We start from the raw sequence: 26,562 nt of genomic DNA on the forward strand, positions 1-26,562 counted from the left end.
CCTATTGTGCTACCGACTTCGCAAACACCTAATAAGATGGAGCTCGCAGCCTCGCCCTGCCCGGGAGCTCAACTCTAAAAAGACAAAGCAATCAAAAGATGGGAGGAGACCAGAGCGTGGAGAGACGGGAAGGGAATCAGCCAAAGGTCACATCTCGGTCTCAGGAGGAAAAGGAAAAAGAGGCGCTGGGCTGGATGGTTGCGCTGCCAGCCTGGTGCTAGCAGCAGCCTCTCGAGCCCCCCTTGATTTGCGCTGGTACCTTGGTGATACCTTCCCTGGGACCTGACTCTGACAAGGGCTGACTCTTTCAAAGCACCATTTGCACAAAATGCCTGCATTGCTTGCCCACGCTTTCCTTTCGTGATGCAGATGTTTATTGGCCTCTAATAGGTAGCATAGGTTAGCTAAACAACCTGACTGATTAAATTTTTATGCTGGTACCTGGTAAAACATTACTGAGCAATTTGAGCCCATGGTACGGTTAAGCAGAATAGTCTTGTCTCTTTTTGATCCGTGCATCCTCAGTTCTCTCCTGTTACAGCTCGTTATTTGCCACAGGCAAACAACTGTTGGTCTCCTCAGCTCCAGCTGAAGGCAACAAACGTCCAGTGAGAAACACAAATGCATGTTTGATAAGAGGAACTACAGGCTGAACATCAGCCTTTCATCCGAGGGGATGGCAAAGCACTTTCCAAGGGCGGTGAAAAGCTCCCCACAGCTGGAGGAAGCTGGGAGATGGCAGCCGGGCTGACAACCGGCACATCCTCACTGCAGAAGGATGGGGAGGTGGAATATTTCCATCAGGGATACGAACACAAACCCTTGCTGCTACCAAGAGTCAGAATTTGTAATGGTGGATCAGGGGAGGACAAACAGGTTTTGTGCTTTTTAAACCTCCTGAGAGAATTTCAGATGTTTCTTGCCCATCGAATACATGGAAATACATGTGAATACCCTGGGACAAGTTAAAATAGATAGACTTCAGAGAATCTAAATGCTACAGTATCATTAATCCCCTAAAATGGAAAAATCATGACATTTTAAAAGGAGTGAATTCTTTTTCTTTGGGTTTTTTTTGGGCATGTTTTCCTACTTCTCAACTGCAGATACCAGAACTTACTTGTTTTCGTGGAAAGCGGTATTTTAACATTATTAAATTATTGTTGAAGTGGGAAGCTTAGTAAAAACACCAACACAATGTTTAATAAAAGCACCGACACCGAGACAAATGCCAATGCTGGTGATGCAAAAAGCCCACTAAGCCACTTCATCTGACTAAACAGCGTAAGAAACAAAGGCCTTCGAATTGCTAACAAGCTAAATCGCAAATTGTAGGTTTTGCTATTAAATACAATATACCACAAGAAACTTTATCACAGACGATTAGAGCTGGCATTAATTTGTGCTTGGCTTCCACTGCATAAAGCCCAAGTGCACCCCTGAGAGGGGAAATCCTTGTGCCTGTGGAAAATAACTGCGAACTTTGCCCTGTGGTGAGTTTGCAAGAGGCTGACACAGGAAAAAAGAAGTGAGTGGAAAGGATCTGGCTGGAAACACAATAGCAGACTTAAAAGGCTCTGATAAATGAAAAGTCATTCCAAGATTAGGGTCTCATTCAAAAAAATAACAAAGACATTTTCTGGTATGTGGCTGAAAATAGATTCCATATGAAAACGCTTAGTAGAGCTTATCAATGTTTTTAATTCTCAGCCCCCTTCGAATAAATGCAGCATTTTTAAAAACTAAAATGGCATTTTTAAAACTTCCTGAGATGTAGATGCAGAAGCTACACAATTAATGTTTTCATTTTTCAAAGCAATACTGCAGTTTTAAAGACTTTCATGTTGCAATTCCTTCACACTTTTTTTTTTTCCTTCCATCTGCCTGATCTTGTCCTCACTTCTCGTAAAAATACTACAAGTGAGGAAAAAGAAAACAACTTTCCTTGCCTAAAAACTGAACTGACTTAGAGGCAGTTGATTCAAATGTACCAGAAGTTTTGTGGAAAATTTAGAGAAAGCACTGAGAAACGTTTACTGTTTTCAGAACATCTCTAGTATTCAACGAATCTTTAAATCTCTCTTATCAGGACATATCTAAGATTTTGAACTCTGCAAAGGACCGTTTCCTTTTCTATTAAAAAAACCTGATGGAATGAATCTGAAATACGATTTTAAAAGACAAAGCAAATGAAAGAAAAGTCTGAGTTTTCTCATGTTGCCTAACATCTGCTCATGGTACAGCATATACAAATAAATATAATAAATTCAGTTGTTTAACAGTAAAAGCACACCTGGGAAAAAAGCTATTACTGTGTTGATACATTAGATATTAAAGCCTTGCAGCACAGAGTTAAACTGCTTGTAAGTACAGGCTTAGTGCTAACACGTTTCTTACAAAGTACATTAACCTGGGAGCAGAGATAGTCATAAACGGCACACAGGCAATCTCTCATCGCTGGAATATCAGCCAAAAAAATAATACCCAGGCCCCCTAGAGCAATTTTACTCTAAAAATTCACTCCAGTTCAAACAGGCGAGAGATGCTGCCGTCTAGCTTTATAACTCCCATACTTTCCTTCCAAAATAAACGCCAGCTGAAAACTTACAGCCCAGGCCACTTACACCCTGGAAACAGGAATGCAGAAGACCATGTAGGAGAGCACCACCTAGTGACTAATACCACAACAATATCACCGGTGAAAACCACAAGAGCAAGAAAAAAAAAACACCAAACTTTCAATAGCAGTGTGCCATGTCCAGTTTATTTTTATATTTTTTTGTCTCTTTGTCCTTGGAGAGGTCTCATTTTGACCAAACATTGTTGTAAGTCAAGAGGCGATTCAGTTTAAATTCAAAACACTGGGGTTTGGGAAAACACATCCTTTATGTTTTAAAACAGGCAGGTCTTCTATTAGAATTTGCACTTTAAACACCCTAAATATGCAGCGTAGGAATCTGGGAATCCAAACCGCCAAACACTCAATTCTGCAACCATGACTCAAGTGAATAATCATGAGACATCTGTGGGACTACTTCCAGGAGGAGGAAGAGCAGCATATGTCTCTGACAGTGTTTAGAACAGTACAATTCTGCCAACTTTATCATGAATCTCCTATCTCCTGGTTGAAGCCGCAGCTTCTGGAGTCAAGTGCTTCCATGTGAATCTGAATTTTAACCTAAAAAGAAAAACGAATTTCTAACTCTGAAGTTCAGAGAAAAAGCTTGGGAAAGTGTGAACCACATGAACCCTCCAAACTAGATATCACCATGAGTAATAAAGTAGCATATTTTAAAATCTGTTTGAATGCCACCGAGAGAGCAAGGGCATGGGTGTCTGGAGATGCCAATACTGAGCAAACTCTCTGAACCTCATCTTGGCTGCAGCAGCTCAGAAAATCAGCCTTTCAGGAAAGACCATGGCTCCCAAACTCCACAGGCTTGCTCTTCTGCTGCTGCCTCCTGCTATTTCCGAACAACTCCACGCAAGAGGCTGGAAAACAGTTCTGCATTGCTTTGGGGAGGATGGGGGAGGAGAGGGGATACTGACAAATCCTATTTGTTTTCATAAATCAAATGTGGCAACTGTGGGCAATTACAGTTGTATTAACTGGTACAGCTTGTAACTAAAACACATCTTCTTCAGCACAGAAGTTGCCTTAATACAGACACAGCCGCAAGATCACCATGTACTGTATTACTCCTCTTCATGCTTCTACTAAAAATATAAACTAACAAACAAATCTAATTACATGGCTTTTATCTCCCCATTTCCACAATGATCCCAGGTTTTCTGGGATAGCAGAATGAAGCACCCTGAAGCAGCAAATGTTTCCTCTTCATTGCCTGGAGCACAGCAGGACATACGGTTGTAATGTGCTACAAGAAACTTAGTCTACTGTGTTTCTGTTGGTGTTTTCACCATTACGTGACATTTTTGTTGCTGTTCACGCCAGATTCCTTCAGCTGGAAGTCAGCATAGCATCGAGAGTACCTCTTCAAGCAAAGGACTTTTGCAAGCTGATGCCCACAGTGTCTCTGTTTGGAGGTTTGCTCTTGTAGGCGAGCAGGCAGGTCTTCCTCCAGGTTGCTTCTGAAAGCATCTTTCTTCACTGCACTTTCTAACTGCACTCTCTTTTATTTACCATTAAGGTCAAGCCTACGTGTTTTTCCCACTCTGCCTGTTGCATTAGTGGCACTCAAAGTGAGACTTTCTCTGGATGGAAAATGTTTGGTGAGTTTTTAAATACCACTATTGATTTCACTATTTACTATTGATTTTCTTTATGAATGAGGAAAAGCTCTTATGTGAGGCTGTAACAGCCAAGAAATATTTGACAAGTTGTTTAAAATCTACTGCCTAGAAGCAGTCCGATCGATTGACTAATTTATTTTCCTTATTTTTAAGCAGATTCTTTAAACATACCTTATCTTCACTGATTAGTATTATCCATCCTGAAGTATATAGCACAAAAATGATCACATATTACTTGCAGCAGAAGTGACTATCTCTTGGACTCCTGCTACAAGAGGTATGGATATTTCGCCCAAAGCTGTTTTTTTCCTTTCCTTCAATGGCATATGATTAGAACATAATGATATTGCCGCTGCACCAGCCAACATCGCTTCCGTGGCTTCTGTTCTAGGGCATCAAAGCTGTAAAAGGGCAGATTCTTTCATATAACCAAACTTCTTGCCTGTTGCATCAGTTTATTTCACATCCCGTAGGTCTCCTTTTGGATACAGATTATTGGCTGCTCTTTAGTGAATAACTTTTTAGTCATTCTTTGGCCTCAGAAAACTACCTTTGAAATATTTTATGCAAGAGTATTCATTATGAACAATTAATGTACTGAAAACGTCAGCACCTCAAGAAGGCATTATATAAAAGATGAGTAAATTTATGTTCACGCATCATTCAAACTTGCTGCACTTTTCATTCTTCTAAAATGTATGTTTTACATTGTACTACAATAGCTTACATGAATTTGATGACCTGAATGGAATAATGTCAAAACTGCCTTACTGTATCTTTTAGAAAAGGAAAGCAATCAATTAAGAGTTTTCTCTACCACTATTTTTAGGTAAGACATCTGGCAGCTTGAGAGTAATTCAGAGTACTTACCCTGGAACATCTCTTTGCATGTTTTTAAGTCAGAAGCCAAAAAAAGAAATTGGTTTAGAGGAAGCTACAATCTACATTGAGACATTCATGTAAAGTGAGAAAAATCTTTTGTATCAACTAGGGGGTGAAAGGGTTACTCGTACACACTTATCCTGACACTTATTAAATTATAAGATGTAGAACGATCTGAACTTAAACCTCTTAAACTTTTCCCCTTGACACATGGAAGGATCTCAGATTGTTTCACTTCATTTAGTAAGGTTTCAGCCTTAAAAATGATGCGTTTCACATCACAGTCCAAACGCTCTACAAAGTATTTTAAAGATACTGCCAGCTAATTCAACAAACCCAGGAGGAGCAGATCCTAATCTAATTTACAGTAACACGTGAAGTAACAGCATCGGTCACGTCAGTTGGTTTGCACTGCTGGAAGGGAGATTACAACATAGGTTGCCCTCCATGGCTAGCTGACTAGCTGCCGTCACAGGTAGCACATGCCCCTCGTCATGTCACAGCACCACACCTTGGAGAAGGCAAGCAGAGAAGTTCAACGGCTGGTTCCTCCTGGGCAAGAATGAAGTCCCCCAAACCTCAGAAGAACCTTCAGCTCTGAGCTCTCAAAGTCATCGACCAACCTCCTTCTCTGGTTTACAACAGTCGCTCTGTCAGGCCGTAACGAGTGTCGTCTTCTTACCTTTTTCAGGAGAGAGGCACAAGAAGGCTTGTGTTCATGAGAGAAAGGTTAATTGATTGGGCTTTATTAATTTTTTGGCTGACAGAGATAATTGCTAAGTTTAATACTGAATTAATAGTAGCGTGAATTTTAGACATGTCATTAGATTGCAGACAGATTAGGGATAAATATAATGGCAGTTGTGTATCTCACGCTACCGTAAGAGAAATACACTTACTGTTGGAGTAAGGTCTGTATTTCAGTTCAATTACCTTTGTCAGGTCAATTAGAATTGCTCACTAACTATAATACAAATATTTTCTCTTTGAGTGTGCTATAGTAATGGATATTTTCCCTCCTTTATCTCACAATATGAGTGATGAACAGGATGATTCCAATTAAAACCAACGCCAAACATTCCATTCCCCAATCTTCACCTTTTTATGTTCCTTCCCTGACTACTCTTCCACACCTCCAAAAACTTTGACTCATAAATCAAGACTGCTACCTTCTTTTTCCCACACCTCACAGGCTGAGTATGGAAACATTATGTACACACAGTCCAACACAGCGTCTTGCAACAGAACATAGTTAGCTGTCAAGACACTCACACAGGCTGTGGAAACTCTATGATTGTGATAGCTGGACATCCCCTATCCACCCAAACATGTTCAGAGCTATGCAAAACCCCAGCACCGGGCCGCAACAGCCCAGCACTGCCCAACATTCCCTACTGTAACTAATGTCATGTTGGAACAGAGTTTATATAAAGAAAAATTGATTTGATGCTTTCTTTTCTTCTTCTCAGTTGTTTTCTGCATCATGTATCACTGAAAAAAAATGAAATAAAACGCCAAACTCAATGTTTTGTTGTGAACAAATATTATACTAGTTCATACTGAAAGTGGCTCACAGAAGTAATGCTATCTACACAGATGTCAACCTAAAACAAACCCAACTTGCATCAAAATGTGCCTGGTTTTGCCAAGCAACATTACAAGACAAAGTCATCCATTTAATAATAAGAGTAATAAGATCACCAGTTCTATAAAAATGCAAGACAAAGATCAGCTGTTAAGAAATGAAGATTACAAAACAAACAATGAAGGCTCAAAACTTCTAGAGCGACAGCTAGACTACCTATCTCCAACATGCACTTCCAGTGTCTGTCAATGACTTGTATGTACAAAACAGCATAAACACATCACTTCCCTTTCTCCCATTCCTAATAGGAAAATTCTCTAAAATATTAGACAAGTCTTGTCTTACTCAAGTTCTCCTTCTTATCTTAGCCAAGTGTGACTTGAAAATACATGATAATCTTGATTTTCCATTTTCCTCTTCTGCTTTCTGTGAAGAAAACCATAAAAACTTAAGCTAAGGAACAAAAAGATGTAAGACTCGGTAAATCTGAGTTTGTAGTACTGGACACAGGCAAGCGGAGAAAACCCAGACTTTAACATATTTAAACAAGTTGTTTTGTAAGCTGTCTTTACAGAGAATATGCATTTACCTATACTATATAAATTTCTTCAAGGCATAGATCACACTGATGCTCATCGCCAATAGTCAGTGGAGAGGATTTTACAGTGCTATTGATCTCATTTCCACACACATTCTTCTGAATGGATGATCTCTTCTCCATCTCTGCTTGTCAGCATGAAACCAATGAGACATTAGTTATAGGCAACAGAGAGAGGAGAGCATTTTCCATATACAGCACAGTTATTCTTTATCAGTTAATTTGGTGAATTCCTGTTTTTATGTCCTTTGCATAATGAAAAGGTCACATATCTTTTGGTATTTATGTTCACATGCTGGATGACATACAGTCAGGACTAGAGAATACACACCTATAGGGCATATACTGCACACTCTGCTGAGAAAGCAACGCAAGCGCTCCGTTCCCTTCAACTGCAAAATCTTTGAGTCTTCCGGGGATGCAACCGACCACTCCACCACTCACCTTGGCAAGCATAAACATCCATCATCTCCAGATTAGCTAGTTAGTGGCAAATAAACATACAAGACTCATTATAAACATTGTCACCCTGAAAATGAAACAAGTCAGTATTTCACACAGAAGAGCCTTTACTCAAAGTCCTGGAGTCTCAAGATGGACAGAGATTAAAGGACTATGCTTCAACCAGCAACACCATAATGAAAGGCACCAAGAACTGTACGTTCAGAGAAGGTGAGAGCTGACCCACTGAGGACATGAGGACAGAGTTCAGATCTCGCCAGAGAAACAGGTTCATTGCAAAGACAAAAGATCACAACCAAGACTTTGATTGATCTGGTAAAGATAGGGTAGGAAAACCTTCTAGATATAGAGTAACTTAGGATGACAGCTGAGCAAGGATTCAAATGGAGATACCCGCAGCATGCTACCTTGAAATCTATTGTATTTTGTCAAAGTTATCCTTAGCAAAATACTTTCTACTGCTTATTAGCTGGCCCTGCTGAGGTACAAAAATGTTTACATGTAAAATGGAATACAAATAGGAGCTCAAATGCCCCCACCATGTGGATAACTGGGAAAAACGCTGCAGAACTGGAAAAGGCCATCATAGATATTGACCTGGAAAACATTCCTTGCCAACTTATCTGCCGCTTACCCTCAGCAATGGAAGTCCAAAGCTCCTTGAAGGCAACAACCAACATCACCACCACGTGGCAATGAAGAGAAATGAACTGCTTAAAATCATTACACAGATTAATGTCTATACTTACTATGCGATCCCAAGTTGGTCATCTTTTAAGTACATGCTGCCATCTGCTTAACTGGATAGCTCAATCAAGAAATATAATGTGGTGCTTCATCAGCAGCCCAAACAGATCCTACGGCAGAGCAGCTATGCCTGAGAACACTCCAGTAAAACACATCTAATTAAAGGTGACTTTTACCCAAAGGCCTAGGGAAGTGCTAAAGGCATGCTTCCAGGATGCCAATCTGTGTGCAAGCTTCCTTCACCACACAGGGGCCATGCTTTCCCACCACTCTGTGCTAACACTTGCACATGTGCCTGAAAAATAGCTGCGCTTTCAGCTGGATTAGTTTTCAGTCGGATTACCTCCTTGATCTGCCTAACTGTGCTACCGCATAAATACTAGTTGACGCAACAGAGACAGGGTAGCAGCAGCAAAAAGATGCCTGTAAAGAGCACGATTGCTTCTTAATGGCAATGATGCTTTAGACCCTAACCACAAAACGCTCTTCAAGGCATTCAAAAACCCCTTCTGGGGAACTATCTTTCATGAACCAGCCACAAGGATAACTAGACCTTTTCCCCCACTCATCAGATAAGCCATGACAGACAGATGCAATTGACGCTGAGAGATGTACAGAAAAGAATCTAGATTCATCTCTTCTAGCTGCCCAACCCAGAAAAGGAGCAAACTGTTAAGATATATACATATGACACAGTACATTTTTTTTTTTCTTCTTTCTGGTTGGTTGTTGGATTCATAGGAATTAATTTCACAACCTTTCTGTATTTAAAGCGCTTCTCTGTAGAAAAGGATAATTTTGGATCAGATTTAAAATGGCACTGGTCTACCAGGCAGCAAAGTTAAAAGCCTTAGTATTCCTCATATTCTCCCTTTTTAGCATGAAGAACTTGTCCCCACCTGTAAACAAAATCAGTTGTTGACAGTGTAAAATACTCAGATAATACCAACAGCACCCAAACCCACCTGCTCTCAAGATTTGAAGTGAAGGCAATTGTATATGTATTCACATGCTGATGGCAAGACTGCAGTTGCTTTCAGTTTCTTGTCTCCAGGAGTGAAAGGGATATTTCTTCTCACTGCTGACCCCCTGTTGAGGTGTACGGAGATACCCAATCCCATTTAAGAAGCACCCTTTGGATGCTCCACAATGCCCACAACAGTTTGACAGGTTGAAAATGAAGACTGGGATTTCTGGTGCTCATTTCAGATTTATCTGCTCATACTGAAGATGAAGCAAAATATCCTTAACTGCTGCTGCCACTGTCAGCCTGTCTTGGATAAGCATCAGGTAGCATGAGTGCTTTGTAAAAATGGGGACCTCAGAATCCTACTGATAGGTTTTTGGGGTAGAACTATCCTCCAAACCAGCAAAAACTTACCTAAACAAGCCTTTTTTTTTTTTTTTCTCCTTTGGTAGATCTCAATCTGGAGACAGGCTCTCATACAACTCCAGCCACCTGGTAGCAAATGATTGATTTTTCCAATTGGTGGTATTACCTCTTGTAAACCTTTCTCATTTGGGGCCTGACTCAACTTGTTATGCTGAAAAATTTGTTCAGGCTGTATCCTCTCCAAAGCAACATAAACAGACACATGTGCCATATTTGGGGGCAGGAAACCTCAGCTCTAAAGACAGAACTTGTCATATGGACGCACTGCTGATGCAATGAGCAAAACAAAAGTAGACTCCAAGAACTAAAAATTGAGTCCAAGACAAATTTGAAATGAGAAACTACCACCAAGATCTAGGGAAATTTCTTAAATCTGAACCACAGACTTGAGAACTACAAGTGTAAGGTGTATCCCATGCTTTTTTATTTCTATACACACTTTCGAAAAGGAGTAGTCAGAAGCAAACCTTGAATTGATGACAACCATCAAGTCAGAATACTATCTATCTCAGGATTATATTGTCTAGACAGATCATCTGGGACAATCATGCTATTTTGACAGGTCACCTGTAAAGTTACATGATTGATACCCAATGTATTTAAGCAATGAAGCCTTGTATCAGTTCAGACTATCTGAAACATCTAAATTCAGCACAATCCAGTGGCCCAGGCTTGGGACTTGAGTGGAGGTCAGTGGGTGTCACTAGGAAAACAAGGCTGAAATTGTAGATTCAATGCTTGAGACAGTTCCACCTTCACATGCAACAGATGTCGTCCACTCTAGCTTAACATAAATTCCTGTTGTTGACTGTAGGCTGGTCTGCACAGTAGCATCTACCCCAATGCTACCTTAAAATTGTCATTCAGGCTTCATCTCTAGCATGAGCTGTCGCACCTTTCACTCTGAGTTCCAGACCTCTTGCACTCATGATTTATAGCTGGGATTGAACATACCACTTTCTCAAAATTTCATTGACACAAAGGTAGCTATTGAGACCATTTTGCACATGCTCCCATATCCTGCACATCAAGCAAGCACGGTACCGAGCCCCACTGCAAGCCTGCTTCTGACTCCCAAGGATCAATGGGACCAGCCAGATGACAGCACCAAGAGCTCTATGGTAGCAGCCCACAGGACCACCCCCTAGCCTATGCCTCCCTCCTTGCTAGTGGCCCAACAATATAAAACTAGGTGCTCTTCCCAACAGCTGACATCCCTCAGATGGAAAGAGCTTCATACACACACACCCACCCCCCCCCAAAAAAAAAATACTCCCAAGAAAATCGAGAAGGTGGCTGATGTGTATATATCTATCTGGGTATAAAATTTCTGCCAGTACAGCTGATAATGTTTTAAGACTCAGAAACCATCCCTCCAGGACTTTTTTCAGCAGATACTTTTATTAAAAAAATTAATGAGAACTGAAGTACCATTCAGGCTTCCAGAGCGCTTTTGTTAGGGCAGAATCAAAATTAACATGTTGCAATAGTCACACGAGATTATAGGAAACAACACACATTTCCCCACGCCAAGGACTTTACTCTTCCTGCAGAAACCATGTTGGTACAACAACAGAAAACACCCCAGCCACAGACATTCACCCAGAAGACAACCCACCAAGATCAACTAACATCAAGCTAGATTTCAGGAGACATGGATTCCAGGTAAATAGAGGAGAGACTGAAGAGTAGTTTTCTGTAAGAGTTGGAAGATTTAGCTGCATTTAGATGGAATGTAAAACACAACTAAGAAGAACTGAGGGCCAGAGAAATTGCAACAAAATGGCATTTATATTTCTGAGCAGCAAAGCAAGCAGGTTCAACCAGTTCTAGGTATCACTATTTCTGAAAGGCCCACTTCTTCCAAGCCGATAAGAAATAACCCTGTAGGTTTAAAGACTTTAAAGTCAATAGTCCACACTGGGTCAGTCCCAAATCTTCAATGCAGCATTTTTACTTCAGAGATATATTAACAGCTTATGAGATGGTTAGAAATAATAGGCAGAAGTCTTCTGCTTCTGAAAGCAGTAATGTGACACTGTGGAGAAAGCCTTAGATAAGGACTCCTGTACCCTGGGTTCTATTCCTGGCCCTGTTAATAGTCTGTAAATGCTCTTGGGCAAGTAATTTCAACCCTTTATGCTTCACTTTCATCTGTAAGGAGAGGGATAGACATGTGTCTCCTTTGCAAAGCCATTTGAACTGATTAAAAAGCATGATAAAAACTGACTTATTGTTTTGTTCAAATCCGCAAGCTGTAGCTAAAGGCTCTGTGGTGGGCTTTGTGTAACAAACTGCAACAGTGCTCTCAAAATATTCCCTCTTGTCTCACAAATATTAGGAGGCAACAGCTAGTGAGAATACTGTGCATTTTCCAGTTAATTGCAAGGCAGCAATTTAGTGGGTTTTTTCAATTTGCAGTTTCTGAACAATTTTTAAATAGAGCTTTAGGGCATCATATACAAGTTGAAGTCTATTCTTACTTATCTTTTGTGAGCCCCTTTGAAATAATCCACAGATCACCATTCATTGAAATCTGTTATCCTAGACTTGTTTTGATCAACTGTTAAAGCAATACTCACATCCTCAGGGCAAGTAAGGATCGTAACAACTTACCATGAATTTGTCCCACATTCAAAGCATTTCTAACAGTCTCTAAAGCAGGGCTTTTCAGGTTGCTAGTGGATGTGTACATTGAAGGGAATAAAATAGTGGCAATCCCTGCAGATCACTCTGGCCTAAATCAGCCTTGCTGACTTAACAGTTTACACTTCCCCACATCCATTTCCCAATCCTGCTTATTCCGTGTCCTCACCATCTCTAGTTTCTCATCTATTCTCTACTGAGATTCTAGAAAAGGAATACTTAACTGTTCCATTATCTTGATCAGATCTTCAAGTTGTTTTAACTGTCGTCTTCACTTTACAGCAAGTCAGCTGAATCAGAGTCGCTCTTCTGTCTCTGGATGCCATCCTCACAAACAAATAGGAAGCCCTATATCAGTATTTCTTTCACTACAACTTGCACTACTACTCTATGAAGCTGCCTCATTAGCTACAAAGCTCTAACTATTCTATGTTAACACATAATTAACAAGTTACTGTTCTTATCACTAAGCACTCTGTGGCATCCCTTCCTCCATGCAGGAAGGTGATCTCTTCAAAGCAGCAGCCGACTCTGCATGTACATACAGAGAACCAAATATCATTAATGTTTAAATACATATACATTTGAAGTTCAGTGCAGCTTAGAATATAGTCTCATATGATGAGCTAGCACTTGAAAACTCTGCCCAAATTGCTTATGCTGTAAATGCTCCAAGTAAACTCTTCACCCAGGTCTTGTGCCTTTCTGTTCATAATGTGAAATTGTTCATGGGTCACCAAAAGGTGATTTGTGGCCAACATAACCAGTCTAGCGAGCATTCATATTGTAGACAATTATGCAAAAAAATCACGGTATAGTTTAGTTCCACTTTCCATTCCCTCTCTTCTTAATATTTAAATAAAGAAAAAGCTGTCTTGACAAAGGCAAAATTATCTTGCCAGTATAAATTGCACCCACATTCAGGAATGGTTTATTAGCACATCATACAAGATAGTTTAAAGCATCTCCACAGTGGTCAACACAACGAAGCCTCAATTAATATTAATTTGGACTTGCAGTGTCATTTTCATCAAAGAACAGTGTTTTTCCTCTCAGAGGCTATACAGCAGCAGCAGAGGCATGGGATGGTGAAGTATAACATTTTAAAGATTGATTTACAAAACTAAAATTATGTTGATCAAGTCCCAGTTGCCACAAATCAGATAGGACAGATTTAATTTTGTTATGAGAAGAGATACAGAGTTCTAGTAAAAAACTTTTTATGAATTTTTCAGGCTTTCTAGTGTCTGGCCTCCTAAAGCACAACTAAGAATATCAGACAAGAACACTGTACCTATTTCTATACTCCATGTCTCGTAAGTTACCAGTGAATTACTAAATAAATACTAATTTATTTAGTAACTTCATCAAGTTTGTCTTACTCAGCATATGAGGTTCTCATCATATCAACTTAGAGCATGCAAACTTCTGCGTAACAGATGGCTCTCAATGCATTTTGGCTCAGTCAGTCGGACTACCTACTGGACCTGCTTATACATAGACTCTTGTTTTTCCCCATTTACAGTAAGTTTCGCCAGACTCCCACCATCATGCTCCTAACACAAGTTACCACCTTAAGAAGTCAATTACAGAAAGGGTTTTTTAGGCCAAGACATTATTTGGTTTCAAACTAGTTCAAGACTTTTTAAAAAAAGTCTAAAGTCTGCTCCAATAAGAGTTTTCAATACAATTTTATTCTAATAACAGAAGCTTTAGATTCTTATATGCTTTAGGTGAAAATTAGCTTGTCATCTATCTTGACCCTTGAACAGACTTTCAAAGATTTAGTCAGAGTACTACAAGTTTGGAGTACACCAATATTGAATAATTTCAGGTAACCTTGTGACACTAAGAATTCGTTTGCTAGATCTTGGTGAAGAAAGCACAGCTAGAACAGTTGAACATAAATGCCATTAAACTATTAAAATATTGTATTTTAAATATTATAGGTTTTTAATGAGGTGAAAATCCTTAACCATTACACAGTAAGTTCAGCACAGTTCTTGGGTATGGTTATTCTTCACATTCAAGAGTTAAAGCATAGTTTCACAATGCTGTTATCAATAGAAAGAGTATCTTTACCTTCATGTAATTGCATAGCTCTACGGAATGCTTAGTACGCTAATCTGGTAATTGTTATATCAGAAACAGGCCCCAAACAGAATGACATTTATTCTCTTTCTCTATGAAGTTCTTTTCACAAAAGTTTACCTTTATTATTTCTTCCCCTACTGTTAGAGAAAGTGTTAAGAATTACTTTTAAGGAAAACAGTCCTCCACTATTTCTCCAGTCATTCCTCAAGGCAACAAAATACTAAGTCTAAGAAATGCTCCTTAACAGCTATGGTAAGATTTCTCATACATTTATTTCTGGTCTGATATGAACTTAAAAGTACAGCATCAATGTCATTTACTTCAGAAGCACAAGTATAAATGTTTTTAAAGCTTTTTTTAAAGCTGTCATTTCCTATGGTTATATTATACCTTCATTTGTCAGCTTTGAACAAGCTCCTACCTAATGTGTTTTTAATTACAACCATTTATTTACATTTTACACCAGATAACACACTTTCGCTTTTCAGGTACAGACATAGTCCCTTGTTCCGCAGACTCCAAGTGCTTAGCTTAAGTAGGACTACACATAAACCCACCTTGACAGGATTAGAAGTGGACTCCTGAGCAACCCTGCAAAAAGAAAATATCTTCCTTAATGCTTGGATTTTGACATCCATTTTATTAAGTGATTCCTGAAAAGGAAAAAAAAAAAGCACAACTAACATCAATCATATTTTTCTTTTCTGTTTTCAGGCCACCACCCAAGAACCAACATGACAAATACAATAAAGCAGGAGAAGCCTCATACACTGCCTGAACTGCCAGCCCAAGAGAAATAGCATATTGTTGTATTAGCAAAAGGTAATGAAATACGAGTGTGCACAGTGACCAAGGAATATATATATTCCCCTTAGTGAAAAAATTCATTAACAACCAGTCAGGAAACAAGCAACTGAAGCAAGAGAGCACCCTCAGCCCAAGCGGCACCACGGCTGGGCCCACACCCCGGGGGGAGTTACCAGCACACACCGTACACACAAGGCCCTTTCCCAAACGCTGCCAGCCGCCAGCCTCCCCCCTCCCTCCCTCCCTCCCCACACACGGCCTCGGCGGAGGGCTGCGGTCGACTGGGCCCCTCCACACCCCCTCCTCCTGCTGCGCTCCCACCTGGCTGCCCGCGGCCAGGCTCCGCAGAGGTCCCGGCGGCACACAGCCTGCGGGCGGGCCGGTGACAGGCACTCGGGCTGCCCTCAGAGGGACAACCCGCTCCCCCCCAGGCCACCGGCCTCAGGCGGATCCGGGCGGCGCGGCCCTACCAGGCTCGAGGCCTAGGCCCCGCGCCCGCAGCCCCCGCTCACGCCACCTCCCCGACACAGTCCCCCCCGCACCCGCCGCCCCGACCCTTATATCCTGCTCCGCCACCCCACCCCGCGCCGCGCCGCTCGCCCGCCCGCCCAGCGCCCCATAGAAGCGGCGCGGCGATTGGCCACCGGGCCGCCGGCCCGTTGTGTGGGAGACAGCGATTGGCGGAGGACGCGCCCGCCCGCCCGCTCCTCCACCGCCTCCCTGCGAGTGTGTGTGTGTGTCTCGGGCAGTGTCAATGGCTCCTCCTGCCACGGAGCAGCGACGGGCTTGAGGCGGGCAGGACCGCGGGGCTCCTTTAAGAGAAGGATTTTCGGGGGGGGCCGGGGAGGGGGGCCGCGGCGCGAACGTCCCCCACAGCCAGCGCTCGGCAGAGCCAGCGGCCGGCGGCTCCTCTGCCTCTCCAGCGAGGCGGCAGCGGCGGCGGGACCCGCGCCTGGAGACCTTCCCCCCCCCCCGCCCGCCTCCTTCCCCGCTGCTGCGAGGCGGCCGCCCCGGGGCTCCCTCCTTCCCCCCCCTCCCCGACGAGGCACCGGTTGCCGGAGGATTTCCCCCCCTCCTCCCTTCCCGCCACCCACACGAGTCGGCAAATGAACTCGGTCCGAGCCGCCAACAGGAGACCCAGGCGAGTGTCCAGGCCGCGCCCGGTGCAGCAGCAGCAGGAGAGGAACAACGCCGCCGCCGCCGCCGCCGGGGATCGGGGTAAGCCAGGCGCCGCCGCGCCGATCCGGGGCCTGCGCGGGGATTCGCCGGCGGCGCCGGGCCTCGCCGCGCCCGGCCGGGCACCGTCAGGAAAAGCCCAGGCTGCTTCACCCTTGGCTCCCGCTCAGGCCGCGCTTTGTTTGGCTTGGGCTCTGCCCCGACTCGGGGCCGCTGGGCCCTGCCGCCGAGCGAGAGGGAGGGAGGGAGGCGGGGGCTCGGCCCCTTCCCCGTCCGCGCTCCCACGCCCGCCGGGGAGGTGGGGGGGGAACCCGATCGCCGCCGGCCTTTTGGAATGGAACGCGGCGAACGACCCCCCCGCCCCGTCCCCGGGGGCTGCGGGGAGGCGAGCCGCCCTTCGCTCGGCAGAGCCGGTGCCTCCCCGCGGGGAGCGGCGGGCTGGGCCCCCGGGCCGGCGGAGGGGAGCGGTGCCAGGGGAGTGTGGGGGGGGGGGACAAGGAAGGGGCTACGAGGTGGGTGGGGGTGTCGGGCAACTTGGGCCGACACCTTCCCCGCTGCCGTCGGGGAAATGGTGTCCGGGGGCGGCGGCCCGGGTCTGGCCGAGCCTCCGCGGCCCGCCGAGCCTCCGCGGCCCGCCGCGCCGCGCAATGTTTGCTGCGCAGTTGGGGCGGCCGGGCTTCGGTTACAGCGCCCGCCGGGGGGGCGCGGGCCGCAGCCCATCGGCCATTTATTTACCTCAGCCACACCGCGCCCCCCCCGCTTCCCCCCACCCCCGCCTCAGCCTTGCCCGGCGGGTCCGGTGGGGCCGGGGCCTAGCGTAAAAAATGTTGACAATTTAGAGCTAATGGGGGGAAAAAAGCACCATTGTCTGAGGGGATGGGGAAGCGGCAAGGTGGGATTCCGCCCCTCATGGAGCCCGGAGCGGGGCCGCTGGTGTTGGGGGTACGGGGGGGGGGTGGTGGCGGCGGCGGCGAGGGGGTGGCGGTCCCTCAGCCCCGGCAATGTCCCCCCACAAGGGTGGCTCCTGGGGGTGCGAGTGTGTGCTCCCTGTGTGCAGGGTTGGTTTTCTTTTTCTCTCTCTCGCTCTCTCTCTTTTTTTTTTTTTTTTTTTGAAGGCGAGATGGGGGTGGGATTGGAGGAGACATTTTGCATGTCTTATCTGGTGGATTGGATTTTAATTTTTTATGCATTGGCTGTCACAACTGTGGCATGATAAAGGAGACTGATCCGTGGTGCAGTTTTAGATGTACAAATGTCTTTTTAAAATAAAAAAAAAAGCCCTCATTGTCATCCGAACGTCTTTTGTTTGAGTATCTAGGATATCACATCGAGATCAAGGTATTTTAAATACGGAGATGCATCGTGATTAATATTTTAGTGCGTTTTATGCCATCAAAACATTTTAAGCAAATGAAGTAAAGAAAATTTAATCTGAGGAAGTATTTTTAATTCTCTATTCCTCCCCCCTCCCCTCCCTCCCCTTCCTTCCCCCGCCCCCCCCTCGCACACATTGGTCAGAGCAAAGAATGTTACCCAGACCAGATTGCTGTGTATATAACCAGAGGATGTGATGTCTTATGCCCAATTATGGGTCTTGTGTAAACCTTCCAAAATCTTCAGTAATTATATAATTAAAATGACTTCTCTAGTATACTGACATTTAAAAAAAAAAAACAACAAAAAAAACAACAAGGAAAAGAACTTCCTCCTCTCAATGACATGCACTGAGGATTTTCATCATCGATGTTCCACAGACAGAATACAGAATTTTTTCAACCTCAGTTTACTTTTTCGTTTAAACAGATGAAAATATAACTTCTAAAAGGCATCTGGAAAGGTGTGCTTATGGATTAAATGCTGTCATCATTCAGTTTTACATTGGACCGCCTGTCTCAAACTGTTCATATTAATTTGCTAAAGATACAGGCAGAAACTTTTTCTGTTAAAATATGAGGCTGGAATTTATTTGTATAACTCTGACATTTGTGGAACTCTACATTTACCTTATTGTTTTTTATTATTATTTTTTATGTTGTTCATTTCTGTTTACCAGTCAGTGGGGATAAAATTGTATGAAAATCAGTTTGTTGAGGTGACTGTTCCATATGGATCACAGCTAGCTTTTTCCTTGCATTTTTGAAGGTCAGTTGCACTAGGTCTGAATTACCCAAAAATGTATCAGCCGTGTTACGGTCTTTTGTAGTTAGTGCTATATCTACATTTGGAGTGTCTCCAGTGCAGTTCCTTTTCCTATCTCAGAACTTGCAAGATCTGATCCACTATCTCTGGTAGCTAATGCCAGTTTTACCTGTGACTTTGATCGCTTTGTTCAGGGCTGGTTACTGTAAAGGACGATGAATAATGCTACTAAATTATAAGCCAATATACTAGGGTTAGACTACACCACACAAGTCAGTGGTGACTTTTTTCACCTTTATTCCCAAGCAATGTAGGTCATCTTAAAAAAGGCTGTACAAAAGAAGCAGCGTAAGTTATTAGGAAGGGGTTTCTATTAAACTCAGATTTAAATTTGTTTTTAAAAATTGTTATTAGGTAATGTGAGTGCAGCTGTGATTAAATGAAAATTATTTTTTATTAATTTGTTTCCTCCTTCATACTACCTATAAATACAAATATCATGGAACAGAGTTTATAATGTAGCACATAGTTAGTTAATCTTTGGATCTTCTTGTTGTTTCATATCGTTAAAGTATATTGCTTAGTAAAATGTGTACTAGGTTTTGAGCATTATTTACTATATAATGCTGCATAAGTAGACAGTGTTTTGCAACTGTGTAACAGCTGTTAAATTTTCACCACTGGGTAAAAATCAAGTTATAACTCCTGCTATTAATAAATAGATCACTAGGAAAAAAATGGTTTTCTAAAATCCTCCATCAAAGGTTCCTTGTAAGGGTTTAAAAATCATACAAAGCTGTGTTTTATACTGTGTTTCTTTCTATATGTGGTATGAATAGATATAAAGAATGCATAATCATACTATCTATATTATACATTGATAAACAATGATTGCGTACCTGTATTCTGATTAGTGGGGAAGGAATCATCCATAAATGATTGTGGATAAAAAATTTTTCTCCCCCAGACTCACTGTGTTGTACAGCCAAGATAAGATGTCATCAGGATATACTTCCCAAGATGTTTTGCCTTATGTTCTGCTGTTCACACCTCCCTCCATCTAAATTAGCCACGCTGGCTACACTGTGCTACTTCTGTTTTACCTTCTCCCTCCTGATCTCTCCCCAGTCACCAGTGGGGTTGCCAGTGGTTTATTCTGTGGTTTTGGAATTCTGCATGAAGGATACAGAATAGATGGGTCCTTTCATTTTCTTCAGGACAATGGTCTACCCAAAAGAAAATCTGCACTGGGTGATGCCTGTGTTTAAATATTCCTGTGTTTGCTTGCAGTGCTATTTTTTTTCCTTGGGGGTATAAGTTTGGCTGCAGTTTTAGGAAGAAGGCAAGGTTAGACACTTATTTAAAAAAAATAAATCTTACCCAGAATGCAGCTAAAACTGTCAACCTCAGAGCTATCACATAAGAATTTTTTTTCTTGTTTCTGTTCTCAAAATAATGACGACATTGGTGCATATGTGCTTCTTTACAAAATCAGCGCATTTCTGGATATGGTACTAATGATGTTCTGAGCTTTATGTCCAGTATTAAGTGCCCTTAGGATTGTATCCTGTGTACTGTTAAGCACCAAATGTGTAGCACCATGGCGTCTGCCACAATCCTGCGCGTTCCTTTTGCGTGGTAGCAGTGTCCATGTGACAAGGCAGTGAGCTGGCTCTGGAGCTGCCTGCACCAAATGCTAACTGCCTTCTTTTTTGTTTCTTTTTTTTTCTTTTTTTTTTTTTCTTTCCCAGGTTGATTTTTTGGCACAAGTGCTGGTGCAAGAGAAAGGATAATACTGAATGCCTGTGGGTGTGGTGGGACTGCGGCAGCTCCAGTTGAGATTGGGTTAAGCTGGGTCAATACTTTTGGAGCTGGGGCATATTTAATACATACAACCTGTAAACCTACCTTGCAAGTTTGCTGTCCCTCCTCCCCCAATCTATTTTCCAAAGAAAACAAGACTTACACACCCGTACAGTCCATCTGTCTGTCACTCTGCAACTTCTGAACTTGTTAGCTCATTTCAACCAGATTTGACAAAGGGGTGTGAAGTTCTTAAGTTTTGTGGAAATTATTGGCTGGGCAGAGGAAGAAGACAATGAGGGAGAGACATTTATAACTCACCCTCTCTACCCATGCCAAGAAGCAGCAACCAGCTGGCCTGTCAGCACACAAGGTAATTGAATTAGTCATTTGCCTGTATAGGGGACATGAGGGCTTGAAGTACTGGGAGAAAGAGTAGGTTAGGCTGTGTGAGACACAAACATGTAGAAACGAAGCTCCAGTAGATTTCTTGCTCACAAAGCTTGAATTTTGTAATGTTAAGATAAATATCACAGGAAAGTTAAGGAGTCTTTATTTGGCCCTATTTCAAGTGCATGTGTGTAAGCATGTGTGTGGTTTGTTTTTTTGTTTTTTTTTTCTTTAATATATGCACCAAAAGGCTTAAAGTGTGTGCTGGGCTGTAACAGTAACTGAATTAAAAGACTCTTATTCTGAAGCAAATGCCCAGACTTGCATCAAAATAGCTAAATGGGTTTCAGTTTTTGTAGGATCATCCCTTATGGCAAGAAGTCAAGAAGTCAGGCATCACTTGCTCCAGGTGGAAAGAAATCTAATTCAGGCTTTTGCATATTCCTTAAAAGACAGTCCTAGACTGGCAAAAGATATTGACATATGGATATGTAATCCTTGTTTCTGCAGTGAAAAGTTTCCAAAGTCTACTTTGCAGATAAACAATTAGGATCTATAAATTTGGTACTTCAAGTACAACTTCTGTTTCCCAAAGCCTGATTCTGCATGAAGAGTACAAAGGAGTGTCCGGGTTCCTCTGTTGTCCTTCATGTAGGACAAGTGCCTAAATTTAAGCTTTCTGTCTAATTTGGAGAGGTCAAAATCAAGTTTATTCGTTCTCGGTGTACGCAGTAATGTGCATTGCCCATAGTTTTGGTATATTTTTGGTCATTCATAAGACTATTAACATCTGTTACAGTTTCCCAGAAATACAAAATATTTTTTTATTTAGTTTCTGTGTTAGAAGAACTTTGAGCCCAGTGGTTTTAAGTAAAGAGGTAATGAAGTCTCCTGCATCAGACTATTCGATATATTTCTGCTTTAGGGGAAGGTTATGCCCTGTGCCATCCTCCTTCTCTGGTGCTTCCTGGGAGAATCACAGTTGTGGAGAAGACCAAAGCTGTCCAATGTGTGACAGGCTTCTACTGCAGGTGTGCAGGGCAATAAGCATAATAAATGTTATATGTGCTGGATATGGAAGACTTAGTGTATGTGCTTAGAATTGGAGCACTGTGACTGCTTTGTCAGCCCAGCAGCTGCCTGGGAATGTCAGGCTTGCAGCTTGCTTTACATCGGCAGTTTCCTCCCCAGCACAGTAAATCTGGTGTGCCCAGCGAGTGCTGAATTTGCAGTGCCAGTGCAGGGTGACTGCTGTGCCCGTGTGTTTATTCGGCACATTGAACACACTTACTCTGCACATACACGGTGGTGTCGCCAGGGAGGCCAGGTGGCAGCCAGAGGGGGCTGCCACTGCAGGGGGGACATTTCCTTTGGCCCATCCTCCATTCTGGGTCACTTCTGCAAAGGGAGTGAGTGTGCACCAGGTGTGTGGTAACGTGGGTCACCTGTGGCAGCACTTAAACTTCCTCTTGCAGCTTGTGGCTGTGAGCTGTTTGGCCTGCTAGGGAGAGGAGGTAGTGTGTTTCTCTAAGATTTCTAAATTGTGATTATTAAGTATATTTGGCCTTATACATCCTAATAGGTGGTGTAGGAAAAATAAATCAGAACTGTGCAATGTGTGGACAATAAAAGCAGAGAAGAGAGGAAAATGTGACTGAACTATTAGGAATTGAGAAAATTAAAGGTTAGTTCAGTTGACTTTGTCATTACCTAATCCTCTCGTGTTTTCTGGTTGTTAAGTACTTCTGTTTGTTTCTTGCTTATGTTGTGTTTCTCCGCTCAGGGCTTGAATAGGAGGGGAAGCGTACTTGGTGACTTTTATTTATTCTTCATGGTGCTAAACTGTTGTATCTGAATGTAGCCTAGGATTTTAGTCCCAGTCCTTCAGTTCTTGATGAAATGAGCAAGGAGTTGGAAGCAAACTGGAACATACAGTGAAATTACAGAACATGTATCAAAATTCTGCTTTTATAATACAGTGCTGCTTTAAAAAAAGACAAATTCTTGTAAAAGGGAAGAGCAAGATGTAGATTTTAAAGTAAAGAAGATGCTCTAGAGGATTCTCCTATCATTTAAATTGTACTTCCTATTAGAAAGTTTAGTGAACTTTTTTTGAGGTGATTAAAATCCCAGAATCTGGAATACTTCTTAAAAGATAACTTGCATAGTGGTTATTGTGGTTCTTCACTATAACTAAGCTTTGCTGGTTATACTGCTGCCTGTTCTTAAAATGTTATTGTTCATCCATATTAGAAGCTGGGAGGACATAGACGAGCAACAAATGAACACTTTTAAAACATACAGTTCTTTCAGCAGGCTTTTAGGGACTATTTTTATGCTCTCCTCAGCGATACTTCTTTTGTTAGCATTTTGACAAAGTAACTAATTTTAGAGCCTGGTTGCTAGAGGAAAGGGTCATCCCATTATTCCTGCTCTTAGTCCTGTGTTTGTATCCCCTGCCTTCCCTTGGCACTTGTAGCTCCCTGAACCACATCACCACAGAAACCAAGCCTCCAAAACATCTCTGAAGTGTTATCTGCTGGTTTACCTCTTTGAACTAACTAACTACAGAGTTTGGTGAATGCGTGAGAGAAGTGGTCGTCAAGTAGGCAGTTAGGAGCAGGAGGAAGGTGGGGGACTGCCCCTCATCCTCACCGCTGACCCTCAGGTCAGTTGTGTGGGACGGGAGCCTCTCATGGTGACCAGCGATGGTCCTGTCCTTTTGAGAGGAGCTGCTGGAAAGCTGCTGGGGCTCTGTTCTAAAATGTGCTGTGTTACATACAATGAAACCTACTGTTCGTTGTAATGGAAACCTGCAATTTCCACTCCATTGCCAGGTTTGTCAGGTCTCTCCTGATGTCTTAAATGGAAGGAGAGTTCAGGTGCTGGTTTGTTCTTGGAGCTTGAACTGCTATGTAGTTGTTTTCTGCCTAGAAATGTTGTTGCTGAGGCTCCTTGGTTTGTTTCTGATAAGCACCTATAATTTCTTGATTCTGCTTATTTTATTCAGCAGAAGTGTATAGAAATGTCATTCTAATGCATACCGGATGTTACTGGTATTCCGATATCAAAATAATAGTAGTGTTTATCTTCTTGCACAACTGGTTCTGTGTTCCAAAAAAACTGATTCAGCTGTATAGCTCTGCCATGTGAGTGCCTGCCTAGTGTTGATAGAGAATGTAAAGTTTTTCCTGGGTTTTTCTGTCCTGTTTGACTTCGTTGAGTTTGATAGGTGTTTGGATTAGGGTTATTTGTTTGATGATGGCTTCTGCAATTAGTAGTGAAAACTCATTTTAAAAGTGAAGTAAACCTCTTATCAGACATAGCTCTTGGGCTGGAAAAAAATGGGGGTGAACAGTAGGGGAGTGCATGTGGGTTATTCCAGCTGTAGGCCACTGGAAGGATAGTCCTCCTTATGTTCCAGAGAACTCTTTGGTTCCTAGCTCCTGAACGCAGCATAGAGAAACAAACATTCCTGGGAATGAGGTTGAGAAGCAAAAGATTGGATTTTGTCCTACTGTGAATTGCCATTACAAGGCAAAATTAACAACTGTACTTGGAGTCATTACACTTGTTTTAAATAACCACTGTCCAGACCAGCAGAAGAGCTGAATTTGCAGTCTCATGGTCATCGTAGTGTGTGCATGCTTTTATACCAAAGGACTGGTTAGCGTGAATAGGTCATGTTACAGTAACTATTTCCTTTGGTAATCCCAGTTAGTAGTGTTTGGAAACAGCCTGTTTGCCTTAAGGGCTCTGATTTGTGGCTTCTCTTCTACTGCTTGTTTTCAGTTTATACCTCTAGAAGCGAAGTTTCGAGGGTTTAGTCCCTTGCTTTCTGAATAGGGGTGAGTTACAGCTCCACAGCCAGTCTAGATTTCAAGCTATCTTTGTATTTGGACAGGTTATTGTAGGATGACAGGTTACCATATGTCAGCTGATCTGTGGTATCTGATTCACAGTAATTGTTCATGTGTATGCTCTTAGCCTGTGGCAAATGGAAGGTAATTTGAGTTAGCTTGACCCTCTTTCATTACGCTCTTTCAAGGCACTCCCTTTCCATGTGGATTGTTAGACCTGCTGGAGTGCCTTGGCTAAAACAATAATGCAGTTTCTGTCCCCAAGCTAGTTTGGGTGGATCTATACAACAGTAAGATGAGGACTTTGCCACAGTTTCCTGGATTGTTGCTGTTTTGAGACTGTACCTTGCTGAAGGAATGAATAGCACAAAGATGCTACCCTGAAAATCAGTCTGATGTTATAATTACCAGGTGCATTTTTCTTTAGCAAAACTTATGAAAGCTTTATTAGAGCATTTTAAAACACCACAAATAAGTCATTTATTTCACAATATCTTGGTATACTTCTTTTTTGTTTTTAAAGAAGTAGGTTTTGCTTCAAGTTCTTTCAGAAATCATTCTAACACTGCAATAATGCTTTTGGATGTTCTGATTAAAAGCCCACTGAAATCCCGGCTAGCTGAAAGATTCCCATTGACTACAGATGGCACTCGAATTTGATCTGAAATGACATGAAAGGTAACACAACGTATTTTCTTTTTAGTGCTTCGTTCTTATTTGAAATTTGATTTTTTTTTTTGCAACAGTAAATACATATCTATCCAGTGTGGCTCATCAATAACTACTAAAAATCTGAAATTCTACTTAAATGCATATGGAAAAATACTTTTCAGTAGTCGAATGTTGTGACTCTGTCTTACTGCCTTACTGAATTTCTACGGCTCAAGAAAGAGAAACTCAAAACTGCCTCTTGAATCTATCTCATATCCCCTTCTCCCAGAGATGAATCTGGTTAGTTAAGTACTGCACTACTGATCCTCTGTGTATATGACAAATAAATAAAGCTTCTTCCCTGTTTTTCCATTCTTATTTGGCCAATGAGAGTTTTCTAGGATGTATTGGGTAAAACTTACAGTTCCCAAGCTTCTTGTACTTGGGAGAGTGAGTGGAAAAGTGTGACTTTTTTCTTTCCTTGGAATTCGGTCATCTTAAGACATAGGCCTTGGTGTAGACTTGCTGTAGTCCTCTGAGAAATAAATAGTTGTGAAAGTTTGTCAACATACCTTTAGAGAAGACTTTATGCTGCAGAAGCATAGGAAAACTTCAGATCTTAATCATTTTTCAAAGACCTGAGGACAAAATAAATGCCTTTTTTTTTTTTCTTTTTTCTAAATGAGTCTTCCCTGACTCTTGGGTAAGCAAGAGACCAGAAAGATGACCCAAATGCTGCTGGGTCACCAATTTAAATTGTGTGTAGTAGCCCTTCAAATTAATGTTTGCTATTTCCTTAAGTTGTTGCTGTCTTGAAGGAGGAAGGACAACAGCTTTCTTTAGATAGTTATATTAGTCTTTGGCAAGATGTGACACTTCACCTTACTTTGAAGATGGTGAGATCTGTGACCATCTTTTTTTGGCAGAAAGGTTCTGCCCCTTCACCTTCTTCAACAATGATTGGAGATCAGTTATTCAAAGTAAACCAGAACTTACTCTGGAATTTCAATTGCTCCGTTTTGACCTGTATTGACTGCAACTGCTCAAGTCAAGATCGTGGATAGGGACAGGGAAT

At 42.3% G+C, this 26,562-nt stretch overlaps 1 protein-coding gene and 1 long non-coding RNA gene across 24 annotated transcripts in view; one reads left to right on the forward strand and one right to left on the reverse strand.

Annotated features, from left to right (window-relative positions):
- Positions 1-1,068: 1,068 nt before the first annotated feature.
- On the reverse strand, positions 1,069-16,005 carry LOC141740348 (uncharacterized). Of its 19 annotated transcripts, none has more exons than XR_012585996.1 (4): positions 15,790-16,005; positions 15,219-15,252; positions 12,792-12,894; positions 1,069-9,617 (listed from the first exon to the last, which is right to left on the reverse strand). It is a non-coding gene; the product is annotated as an uncharacterized LOC141740348 (long non-coding RNA). The 19 variants fall into 19 exon arrangements; XR_012585993.1 differs by having other exon boundaries at positions 1,069-11,959; XR_012585995.1 differs by having other exon boundaries at positions 1,069-11,959; positions 12,792-13,098; positions 15,219-15,314; positions 15,790-16,003.
- A 185-nt stretch (positions 16,006-16,190) lies between these two features.
- The window catches only part of FBXO11 (F-box protein 11), a 79,015-nt gene continuing 68,643 nt past the window's right edge, over positions 16,191-26,562 (forward strand). The window contains exon 1 of one of the 5 annotated variants that reach the window (XM_074578915.1): positions 16,191-16,686. In XM_074578915.1, the coding sequence (XP_074435016.1) occupies positions 16,575-16,686 (112 nt within the window). In that variant the 5' untranslated portion in view covers positions 16,191-16,574. Of the gene's footprint in view, positions 16,687-20,838; positions 20,960-22,519; positions 22,661-26,562 lie in introns of those variants that run through there. The other 4 variants (XM_074578919.1, XM_074578916.1, XM_074578918.1 and 1 more) reach the window with 4 other exon arrangements.

This window comes from Larus michahellis, chromosome 3 (assembly GCF_964199755.1).
Source record: "Larus michahellis chromosome 3, bLarMic1.1, whole genome shotgun sequence".
Taxonomy (NCBI): Eukaryota; Metazoa; Chordata; class Aves; order Charadriiformes; family Laridae; genus Larus; species Larus michahellis.